The sequence below is a fragment of the Dendrobates tinctorius genome, unplaced genomic scaffold, assembly GCF_039654945.1.
Source record: "Dendrobates tinctorius isolate UK_male_01 unplaced genomic scaffold, ASM3965494v1 ptg000035l, whole genome shotgun sequence".
In the NCBI taxonomy this organism is placed as follows: Eukaryota; Metazoa; Chordata; class Amphibia; order Anura; family Dendrobatidae; genus Dendrobates; species Dendrobates tinctorius.
In genome coordinates, this window is record NW_027361703.1 from 63,442,467 (window position 1) to 63,455,129 (window position 12,663).

Below are 12,663 nucleotides of genomic sequence, written 5' to 3' on the forward strand. Positions count from 1 at the left end.
AAACTGGAGCAAGTTCAGAAAAGAGCGACCAGAATGGTGACCGGTCTGCAAACCCTGTCTTATGAGGAAAGGTTGCAGGATTTGGGAATGTTTAGTTTGCAAAAGAGAAGACTGAGAGGAGACTTAATAGCTGTCTACAAATATCTAAAGGGCTGTCACATTGTAGAAGGATCAACTTTATTCTCATTTGCACAAGGAAAGACTAGAAGCAATGGGATGAAACTGAATGGGAGGAGACACAGATTAGATATTAGAAAAAACTTTTTGACAGTTAGAGTGATCAATGAGTGGAACAGGCTGCCACGAGAAGTGGTGAGTTCTCCTTCAATGGAAGCCTTCAAACAGAGGCTGGACAGACATCTGACTGGGATGATTTAGCGAAACCTGCTTTGAGCAGGGGGTTGGACCAGATGGCCCAGGAGGTCCCTTCCAACTCTACGATTCTATGATTCTATGATTCTATGATTCTATGGTCATCCCAGATCTTGCTGACATCATTGGGATTCACCTAAAAATATTGAAAACAACTCACCCTTATATAGGGGAGACAATGAAATGCGATTGAGTATAATATGTATTACTGTATTGAGTATGAAAGGAGAGTATTTATTTGTACTGTATTGAGTATTAGAAGAGAGAGATGTCTCTTGTAACCAGAAGACCCTTCTTAAAAATGTTGAAGATCTCTTACATGTAGTTAAATTGAAACATTCTTGGATAGCAAAGATAAATGCAATCAAGATGTTGGTTGTACCCCAAATTTTATAAAGGTTCACCTGCTTGACATTTAGTCAATTTGTAAAATTATTAATTTGTTACAATTTACAAACCTTTTTAAAATATCTGTGGAAATGAGGCAGGAGAAGAGTCGCTCATGATATCTTATATCTTCCAAATTTACTTATGTACCATAAGCAGTGATGTTAGAAATTTGGCTCGATGGTGGCAAGGAGACAAGGGTAGATCATGCCCGCAATTGGATGCCCACCTTCCATTAATGTTTGTCAAATTGTAAAGGACCATACATGGGTTTTGAACAGCTTGATGAAAGGATTATTTTTAACGTCATTCCCAATTTTCTATATGAGAGATAGAAATTTAAAGGTATTAAAGCGATAGAGGGCCTCACTTGTCTTGGGTTTTCAAATTTTCCAGTATTAAAAACTGATCATAAATCAGGATTTGGATGATAAGGAACATATTCCTTATTTACAGCTAAAGAGTGTTAATAAGAATAAAATAGAAGATTGAAAAAGGATATTTTTGGACAATTCCTTCTCATTCCTCATGTTGAGCCCTGTTAAAATAAAAACACCTATACTCACTTCCGGTGCTGGCGCTGCTCCAGCTGTGTCAGCACTCGTATTTCCTGAGCTCACGTGAGGTTGTGATATCACACGAGCCCTGCCCCAATCAGCGCTGGCGTTAATGTCCCCTCCTTCGGACATATTGAACATCACCAGGAAGTTAGGGCTATGGCTGCTCTCTGACGTCCTCTCTATGTTCGATTGGTCCGAAGGTGAGGACATTAACGCCAGAGCTGATTGGGTTCAGGGCTCATGTGTCATTGCATCCTCATGTGAGCCCGGGAATGCAAGTGCCAACACCGCTAGTACGAAGACAGCACCGTAGGTGAGCATAAGTGTTTCTATTTTAATGGGGCCAAGCAACAGGTTTAGTTATCCAAACTGCAATAAAAGATTTGTAAAAAAAAAAAAAAAACAGACTGGCAGAAAAAAAGGCTTATTAGCACATTGAAGGAGAAGCTGCCATGCATGGAGAGATAAGAGCAAAGTCATGAATTATGTTGTATAAATCATAAAGAAGCAAACAGAATGGTTTTATTGTCTAATAAGTATTGCAAAATACAGCTCTGATTATCCAAGGCTGCATTGGAAATTATGCGGACAAGCAGCTGATCTTGTGCATAATTGGGGGAACTTTAATGTGATTAAATGCTTTTGGTAGGGTATTGCGACATTAACATCAGCACTTGCCCTTACTGCTTCTGCTTCTGTCACCAGGCGGTGCTCTCATTATTGATGATGAGGGGTAACAGTTCTAGTTTTGTGTTCTCTATGACTTATAGTCCCACCCATACTGGGAGACATAGAGTTAAAGTGGTTGAGCAGTTCAAGTCAATAAGTTTATGGATCCCCAAGCTCACACACTGTGCGCTGCGGGCATTCACCAGTTTCTGAGCCGGCACCGAAGGGTATTAGGAGTAATACATAGTGGGCGTGGCCTTCAACCTATACACTTGTATTGCGCAAGGCCACGACACGACTAGTGATGTGACCGTCCAGTGGGTGTGTCCAATTAGAGAGCGCAGACTTGCTCCTTACAAGTGTATGGAATGAGGCTGTGCCCACTGGACGGGCTCTGGCTGGGAATATGTATAAAGCATACTTACCCTCTGGTCTCGGCTCAGAAACCGGCAAATCCACACAGTGCATGTGCTGGGGGGATTCATAAGTCTGCAGTCACACAGAGTGAGTGCAGATTTGTCCATTTGGACCATCAACCCCTTTAAAGAGTAACTGCTGTTTTAATTTTAATTTCATAAATCAATAGTACACGTGAAAATAAGCAACTTTTGTTACATATCTTATCATAGAAATCTGCTTCTTTCTATGACACAATTAATCAGTTATGATCAAAATTATCAATTCTGAGGTAAAATCTGTATTCAGTGAAAACAGATGCTCCCATTAGTGAGATAGGAGATGACGGTTGCTATGGATACATTTCTATGTAGATAGGACTAGGGAGGAGCTAGATGCAGAGCCCCTCCCTCCTCCTTCCCCTCCTATCTAGATAGAATCTCATCAATAGAAGCTCTCATCTCCTATCTCAGGACTGCAACCTATTTAAGATCCTGAAATCCTGCTTTCTCTACTGCCAGTTAGTCTGACCTGCTTCAGTGTAACTTGCATTGCTATTCTCCCAGTGGACAGTCCTGACTTCTGATCTTGGCTTGTTTTTTTGACTATTATCATTTTTTATGATTTTGTCCCTGCACTGACCTCTTGATTCTGATTTTGATTCTAACTACCCACTTGCCTCTTGATTTTGTAAATGAAGCGACTTATCTGCTTTGTCCCTGCCTGGTGACATTTCCTGACTGTGTATGGCAGGCCTTCCATGGTAGCTTACCACTGGGTCACATTGTAAAACCAGATCCCTGTAAAGATGTGAAAGGGTATTGGGGTTTCTCTGGAATCTGCCATATGGAATGGCTTGCGCCATGTCTGTCTAAGGTAGCTTTTTTTGAGCCATCAGTATATGACAGAAGTAACAGGTAGTTTTGGTATAATAATGAGATTGTCCAATATACCGTATTTTGTGGACTATAAGATGCACCGGACCATAAGACACACCCCAAAAATATTTGGGGTGGAGAATAGTAAAAAGAAATGTTTTGAACAAAATGGCAGTGTGTCTTATAGTCTGTTTTAATAGTAACTTACATGAAGGGGCAACAGCATAGATTGTGGTCACAGGATGTAGTGCCGCTGCTTCAGGAGGCTTGCGGCAGCAGGAGTGGGGCGATGCTGTGGGCACTGGGCTTTCATAAGATGTCACCGTTGGTTAGAGGAGTTCCCTTTCCTGTAGATTTCTCTGACGTGGGCTCCGGGAAAATGGCCAACAGACGCAGCGCATACGGTGATTGAGATCTAGGAATATGGCGGAGACTAGCTTCATATTATAAGACGTACTCCCATTTTCCTCCCATATTTTGGCAAAAAAACTGTGTCTTATAATCCCAAAAATACAGTAATTATACCATTCATCCTTGAATCTGTGCTACTCAAATTAAAATTAGACACAAATTCAGCTAATATTGGGTGGGTAGTCTGTAAAATCCTATGTGCAGCTCATAGATAAATAATCTTTATATTGAAATCTACACAAACACATTTTGTAGAAGCAATGATTAGTATAGTGATTACTTATCTGCAATATGAATTCCGGGGATGGAGACTAGCAATAGGAAAGTTACAGTAATTACTAGACTAAGTGAGTGGTGTGGATGAAAGACCCAGCATCGTCTAAAAGCTATGCTATTGAGATTTAGCCGTTGCTGGTGTTAATTAACCCTTTCATAGAAAAGCTTGTGGAACGCCAAGAGAAAGACCCCCAGGCCCCCCAAGCATTATGTAGTTATAATATAGAATTGATATAAAAGCAAAAATAAATAAATAAATCAGCCTGCACTCATTTTCTCTGAATTTCACCTTATTTGTAAAAACTATGCATGTCATGATTATGAACCATGAGTTCATGTTTGAAAACAATGTTATGTCATAAAATGTATCTTAATGGAGAATCTGGATGTAATTTGCTTATATAGGTTTGTGGAACAGTCTGGGACTTTCCGTGTGATCGTGCACCATGTGGAGGAGCTTTATGCCGAGATAAATTTGGAAGTAGGAAATGTGGTGGACCGAATTGTAATGGAGCTATGCAAGTGGCCAAAGATGCAATAAATAAAGCAAATGAAACAGATACTAAGTTAAAGAGAGTTGCAATCCACTTACTTGAGGCTGAGAAACAGGTAAATACAAAAATTGAGAAAATACTAAAAAAAAAGTTTGAACTGAAGAAGGCATTAAATAGATGAAAAATAGAATGTCTGAGGGGAGAGATCAAAAATGGACTGCCTTGCATCTCATTTTTTTATATATGTACCCACGTCCTCAAGTGATGTAATGAGGCCAGACGATATAGTGCAATGTGTAAAGATAAAATACAAATCTTTATTTAGATTAGATATTAGATATTTAGATAATCTAAATAAAGATTTATATTTTATCTTTACACATTGCACTATATCGTCTGGCCTCATTACATCACCTGAGGACGTGGGTACATATGTTCTAGACATAGACATTTTTGCCTTGATAACTTTATAAGACTGTGTCAATTTTATCTCATTTTTTAGTATGATCTTTTGAAAACTCTGTGGCATGTAAAGAGCATCTGGAGGGTGTTAAACGGCCATTGTAGTTATCATAGAGAAATATACATTGGACAACCCCAAGGCTTCATCCCCTTGTTATATATAATGCTAAGGTCCCATATATGTTGTTTCCAATCAAAGATGTAACTTGTAGCTCCTAGGCCTCAGTGCCAAATCTGTAAAATATGTAGGGCCCACCACCTACCATTTCTAATGCTGTCGTTGAGCTTAGAGGCTTTAGGGTCTCTTTAGGCCCCAGGACTCAGCTGCGTCTGACTCTGCATCCACCATAATTATGCCGCTGCTTCCAATAGTAGATGTGTAAGATGCCCAAGCAAGGTAGTCGTGGGCGAGCTTCGGTCCCGACTCGCTCTGGAATGCTACAGACTTGGTGTGTCCCACTCCCTTTGTGCTGCTATGTATGTGGTGCTTCTGACTTACTTCTGGCCTGCAGGTCTCTTCTGACTCCAGGAATCCTTCTTCTGGAACCAGGGCAGTAATCAATCCAAAGGACACAAGGTTTATAAAAAAACAAACTTTTACTTTGTGAATGGCAGTATCTATTATTATTATTATTATTTATTTATGAAAAAACTGGAGAAAATAGAGTCTAAGCTAATTTACAAAAATACCAAACTTTATTAATCATAAAAATAATGACACAAATGTCATTAGAGCAACAGAGCAACATGTATAATACATATGTGAGCAGACAAAATATAAAGAGGGTACATGTAATTTAAAGTGACCTAAATACCCTAAAAGGTAGCATACACTGCCATCTCAATTGGCACATGCGGGACAAAAATAATATTTATATACTGCCACTAACAAAACAGTCTCAATAAACTGTATGATCCACAAACGTAGTAGGCGTCACACAAAACCCCAGCATCTGTAGCTCTCCCTTAGAGAATAAAGCCTAGTGGTATAAGTAGAAACAGGCAGAGCGCCAGAATGCAGCGGTATGTGAGGAGACCGTTAGGTAGTGGCCGCATACAAACATGTAACAGAAACATGTGAAAAAGTTTAAAATCAATACACAATGCATCAATAGTAAATGGTTACCCGTTATGTGTCCTGAGGAAGGTTAACACATCGAAACGTACGTCGGGGTTTGCGTTTCCTGCCCTCCCCTCTTGGACACATGACGGGTAACCATTTACTATTGATGCATTGTGTATTGATTTTAAACTTTTTCACATGTTTCTGTTACATGTTTGTATGCGGCCACTACCTAACGGTCTCCTCACATACTGCTGCATTCTGGCGCTCTGCCTGTTTCTACTTATACCACTAGGCTTTATTCTCTAAGGGAGAGCTACAGATGCTGGGGTTTTGTGTGACGCCTACTACGTTTGTGGATCATACAGTTTATTGAGACTGTTTTGTTAGTGGCAGTATATAAATATTATTTTTGTCCCGCATGTGCCAATTGAGATGGCAGTGTATGCTACCTTTTAGGGTATTTAGGTCACTTTAAATTACATGTACCCTCTTTATATTTTGTCTGCTCACATATGTATTATACATGTTGCTCTGTTGCTCTAATGACATTTGTGTCACTATTTTTATGATTAATAAAGTTTGGTATTTTTGTAAATTAGCTTAGACTCTATTTTCTCCAGTTTTTTCATGATTTATTTATGAGTCGCTGCTGTTATGCAATCTTATTCCCTTTTGTGGATATGTGGTAATTTTGCCACCATAGTAAATCAATTATGGTTTGGAGACTTGTAATATTATCTATTATTTATTTATATAGCACCATTGGTTCCATGGTGCTGCAGTATTTGTAAGCAGAAGCAGTGGATAAGGCCCAACGGGATGTCATTTTTCCCACAGGTACAACTTCAGCCCTGATTCTCGGTATAGGTGGCATTTCCCTCTCACTGGCTTTCCTAGTGCTAGGGAGTCTTCCTCACATTTAACAGTATATCTGGATTGCAATACCTTTCACCACATATAGTCTGTGTCCTTCTTTCCCTGTAGCTTCATAAGCTGAGTGTGCCTCTAGTTCCCGACGTCCATCTCGAGGTTGCTCTAGGCCATTTAGATGGAACTACAAGGACAGGTATTTGCAGCAATCCACTGCCCCAAGTATTAGGCTCACACTGTCCCTAGCAGCCTCCTAGGCCTCGTTCTTCGCTCACTGCTGTCCACACACTGACTGACCCTATCACTTCTTGAACTGGTCGCTAACACTCAGTTTCTCCTGTCAAACAGGGTTGGCTGTTAACCCTCAACTAACTCTATGTCTGTTGTGTTACTGGGAAAATGTCACCTACATTCTGGACATTGACATCTTGAGGCCATTAGTTATTACTGTAGCCCACAGGGGAATTACAATTGTTATAACAAAGAACAAAACTTTTATCACATTATACACCACAGTAGCATTGATGTCTTCAGGGGGAACATGTCAGCGGGTCCACCTCCTTACAGATAGACTTAGATGTTTAAAATTTCACAGTAATCCTGTTGGCTAAAACACTGAGGTTCCAATTCATTAAGACTGGTGTTTTGTACACCTGTCTTAAAGTGGTTTTCACATAAAGTTAACTTTAAAGTTGATTTTAATCAATACATCTTGGAATAATAATAATTTCCACAATCTGATGTGTTTAAAAAATATTCCTGTGCTGAGATAATCTTATAAATGTGCCCCTGCTGTGTACTGTGTAATGGCCGTGTCTGACCTTACAGGAACATGGTCTGATCATACCACAGCTCCTGGGCAGGGGAGGAAGTAAAAGAGAATAGACATTACAGCAGAGGATCACAGCTGATTCTTTTTGTTAGGTAAAGCATTTCCCTGCCTGTTTTTAAAAAATGTTCTAACTCAAAGAAACAATTATTTGCAATCCCATGCTGTAATCTCTGTATACTTTTTTACTTCCTCCCCTGGCCAAGAGCTGTGGTATGATCACACCATGTCCCTGCACAGTCTGATACAACCATAGCAGAGGCAAATTTATAAGAGATTATCTCAGCACAGGAACATTTTTTTTATCACAACCAATTGTTGAAATTATTATTATTCCAAGATCTATTGATTATAATGAACTTTGTTTGTGGGAAAAAACCTTTAATGAAGGGCGTGCATGAATAAGAGGCACATCTCTTAATGAATTCATAGCATCTTATCATTGGAGACACCTCCATGAACCTTGTCAGAAATGCTACTCCATGATTTTTTTTTTCTAAAAAATGTTGCAACTTTTCAAAGTGTTTTATGGTAGAAGTTTCGTATTTACTTTGAATTAGGGCCAATAAGACATGTATACATATTCAGTAATTGCATAGGAGTCTTCAAAGCCAAAATTTGTTGGTCACAGGAAAAATCACTAGGGAACATTTCCCTTACTGTTATAGACAAGTACAGAAAAGCTAAAATTGTTCTACCTTAAATTAATCTTTTAGGTGCAGATAAAGGTGTTGTTCATTTAGAACAACTAATTTTCATACATAAGGAGGAGCTCACTACGTAGGATTTTTTTTTCAAAATATGCAGTATATATAATACTCATTATGTAAACTAGGGGCAGGTCAGTGAGGGATCAGTGACCCGTCAGAAACCATACATATGAATACCTAATCAGAGCACCACATGAAGACCCCCCACAGGACACCCCGAAGCACGAGCATATAAAATAAAATAAAGATTAAACAACAACCACATGACGGATTTCATCAACCAAGATATTTTAATCAGTATAAAAGTGTTGACCTGACATTGTAGGTTACTGTGCATAATCCTACTGAGGTGCCTTTTAAAATTTGCTTAATATTGGGAGCAGCAAGTGTGGATAGGGTTGTCTAAAGCCAGTAAGCCCTTTAAATTCCAATTTGATGCATCAATATTATGGCCTAATATGCATTAGTAAACATCTGAAAGGACTGTTTCTCTAATTTAGATGCTTTTTGTTAAATGAGTATATTGAGATGCACAATTTGTAAAAGAATATCAATTTGCTTTCAGATTGCGAATATCAGGCAGTTAGCAGAAGACACAAAGCTGAAAGCTTCACGACTGAATAAAACACTAAGCAAAGCAATGAGTCGAATAGAAGCTGACAAAAATCGCTCCAAGGAACTTATAAAAAATGTTAAAGATTTTCTGTTGGGTAGGTGATATGTATAGTATCATATAGACTTAATATGATCTATTTATTTTGTTGTTATGTTTGTACTATGGTTACTCGGATATTTGAAAATATGTCATCCATCTATTTGAAACCAGGGGAAGAGTCTGGTTTATATTAAAACCAGGGGAAGAGTCTTGAGGAGATCATTTGCATATTCCCAGTGCCTTCTGGGATAAGTGAAGAGTCTCCGCGAGCTCAACGATCACTGGGTTTTGGCTGTTGCAGCTGAAAAGAGGAGATCGGAATTTTGGCTCATCTTTCATCGTTTTTAAGAAATCTCAATATGGAAGAGGCCAGGAGCCATTTGGTGAGCTGCATTTCTTGCTACATGTTCACAGACTTACCAGTGGAAAAGCCAAACTTCACATGCCACAAATGCAAGCTTGTGTCCCTGTTGGAGGAAAAGTTGCAAAATCTCGAAGAGAGGTTAGCTACGTTGAAGATCATTAAGGAAGGGGAAGAGTTCTTAGACAGAGCAGAATGATCTCTTCATGTTACAGAAAGAGAAGAAATTCAAAGTGCACCTGAAGAAACAGAGGAATGGAGACATGTGACCCAGAGAAGCAGGAGGATCAGGAGGCAGTCAGCACCCATACTGCTCAGGAACCAGTACTGGGCTCTCACGCAGGAAAACGATAAAGAAATACATCAGGATAAGACTTTGCCCACAAACAGCAACCTTGTACGCCCTCAGAGTCCTCCTGGATGGAGAAAGAAAAATGTTGTGAAGAACAAACGGAGAGTGGTGGTCATGGGGGATTCCCTGTTGAGAGGAACAGAGGCCGCTATCTGCAGACCGGATATAACTTCAAGAGAAATGTGCTGTCTTCCAGGTGCAAAAATTAAAGATGTGTCTGACAGGATATCAGGACTCTTCAGACCTACAGATGACTACCCATTCCTGTTACTACATGTGGGGACAAATGACACCGCAAGAAACGACCTGGAAACCATCTGCAGAGACTTTGAAGACTTAGGCAAGAAAGTGAAAGAACTGGGAGCGCTGGTGGTCTTCTCTTCCATCCTCCCAGTGGATGGCCATGGAACAACGTGGTGGAATAAGATTCTGCAGGTGAACAACTGGCTACGTCGATGGTGCCGTCAGCAATGATTTGGATTCATGGATCACGGAGTGAATTACCTTTACGATGGACTGCTTGCTAGAGATGGGGTGCACCTTACGAAGACTGGAAAACATGCATTTGGAAGTCGGCTTGCTACACTTGTAAGGAGAGCTTTAAACTAGAACAACATGGGAAGGGAAGCAAAAGACCAGAAAAAGCCATACACCTGACAAATGCTATTGAGAACTCTGCTATTAGAAGTGGAAAGGAAGAACAAAGACAAAAGAATCTAATTAATAAAAAAATTGGAGAAAGAGAAACCAATCACAAACTAAAATGTTTCTATACTAATGCACAAAGCATGGGCAACAAACAAGGAGAATTGGAACTACTAACACAGGAAAAGAAATATGATGTAATTGGAATCACTGAAACTTGGTGGGACGATACACATGATTGGAATACAAGACTAGAAGGATACAACTTATTTGCAAGAAAGAGACTTGATAAACGAGGAGGAGGTGTCGCATTGTATGTTAGAAACGCGTATATCTGCACAGAGATCGAAGCTTCAGAGACTGGGAGTTCTGTGGAAACTGTTTGGGTAAGAATACAAGGACAGAACAATGGAAAGGACACCATTGTAGGCATTTACTACAGGCCGCCTGTGCAAGCTGAAGATATGGATGAACTCTTTATGCATCAAATGGCCAAGTTCTCCAAAAAATATGACATAGTTGTCATGGGAGATTTCAACTATCCAGACATTTGTTGGGAATCTCTCTCAGGCAAAACTAACAGGTCAAGGAAATTCTTATCCTCTCTTGCTGACAACTTTATCTTCCAAAAGGTAGGGGAGAAAACAAGGGGAACTGCTACCTTGGATCTAATCCTTATAAACAGGGAGGAAATGGTTGAGGAGGTAAAAGTGGCTGGGACCCTAGGAGGTAGCGACCATGCTATTTTAGAATTTTGGATAACTAGAGGAGGAAGACCTGTGAAGACTCAGACGTCAAGGTTAGATTTCAGAAAGGCAGATTTTAAGGGATTCAGAAAGAGAATTGGAGGGATCCAATGGCTGGATATCCTTAAAGACAAAAATGTCCAGGAAGGATGGGAAATCTTGAAAAATGAAATTCTCAAAGCACAATTGTTAACAATTCCGAAAAGAGGGAAGAATAGGAAGCATTTAAGGAAATCAGGATGGATGAACACAGAACTTAAGCACATGCTAAAAAGGAAGAAAAAAATGTTTATAAAATGGAAAGAGGGAGGCATATCTAAAGAAGAATATAATGCTGTCTGCAGAACCTGCAGGGCACAAATCAGATTATCTAAAGCTGAAAATGAATTGAGGCTTGCAAGAGATGTCAAAAGCAATAATAAAGGATTTTGGGGATATGTCAAAAATAAAAGAAAAGTCAAAGATGCTATAGGATTTTTACAGGATGAAAATGATGAAATGGTAAGACAGGATGTTGAGAAGGCCGAACTTTTAAATTCCTATTTTGCATCTGTTTTCTCTCAGAAAGGAAACGTAACATCAACTGTTCTTCACTGTCCTATTAAGGGTATAGAATAATCCAGGATATCTATAAACAGGAAGATAGTGAGGAAACACTTAGCTAACCTAAATGAATTCAAGTCTCCAGGTCCAGATGAATTACACCCCAGAGTACTGAAGGAGATAGCAGAAGAAATTTTTGAACCCCTCTCCATAATCTTTTTAAATTCTTGGAGAACAGTAGAAATCCCAGAAGACTGGAGAAGAGCAAATGTTGTTCCTATCTTCAAAAGGGGAAGAAGGTGGACCCAGGCAACTATAGGCCGGTGAGTCTGACTTCTATACCAGGAAAGATCTTTGAACAAATTATTAAACAACATGTATGTCAGTACCTGGATAAGAATGAAGTGATTAAACAGAGTCAGCATGGGTTTGTAACTAATAAGTCATGTCAGACTAACTTAATTTCCTTCTATGACGGAATCACTGATTGGGTGGATCAAGGAAATGCTGTAGATATAGTATATCTTGACTTCAGCAAAGCATTTGACAAAGTATCTCATACAATCCTTATTGAAAAAATGACTAAGTATGGAATGGACAAGGCAACTGTTAGGTGGATTCATAACTGGCTTAGTGATCGGACCCAAAGAGTGGTCGTAAATGGCTGCACATCCAGTTGGAAGAATGTCTCAAGTGGGGTACCACAGGGCTCTGTCCTGGGCCCTGTATTGTTCAACATCTTTATCAATGATTTAGATGAAGGAATTGCGGGTAAACTGATTAAATTTGCTGATGACACAAAGCTAGGAGGGATAGCTAATACTAGAGAAGAGGGAGAGAGGATTCAAAAAGATATAAATAAACTGGAGAAGTGGGCAGCAACTAACAGAATGGTTTTTAACAGGGAAAAATGCAAAGTACTACATCTGGGCAATAAAAATGAAAAAAGCATATACAGAATGGGAGGAATAGGGCTAAGCC

General features: G+C 39.5%; 1 protein-coding gene across 1 annotated transcript in view; it reads left to right on the forward strand.

The window, feature by feature from the left end:
* The window catches only part of LAMB4 (laminin subunit beta 4), a 339,109-nt gene that overhangs the window by 193,452 nt on the left and 132,994 nt on the right, over positions 1-12,663 (forward strand). The window contains exons 34-35 of the mRNA XM_073573188.1: positions 4,355-4,558; positions 8,946-9,090. Of these exons, the coding sequence (XP_073429289.1) occupies positions 4,355-4,558; positions 8,946-9,090 (349 nt within the window). The remainder of the gene's footprint in view (positions 1-4,354; positions 4,559-8,945; positions 9,091-12,663) is intronic.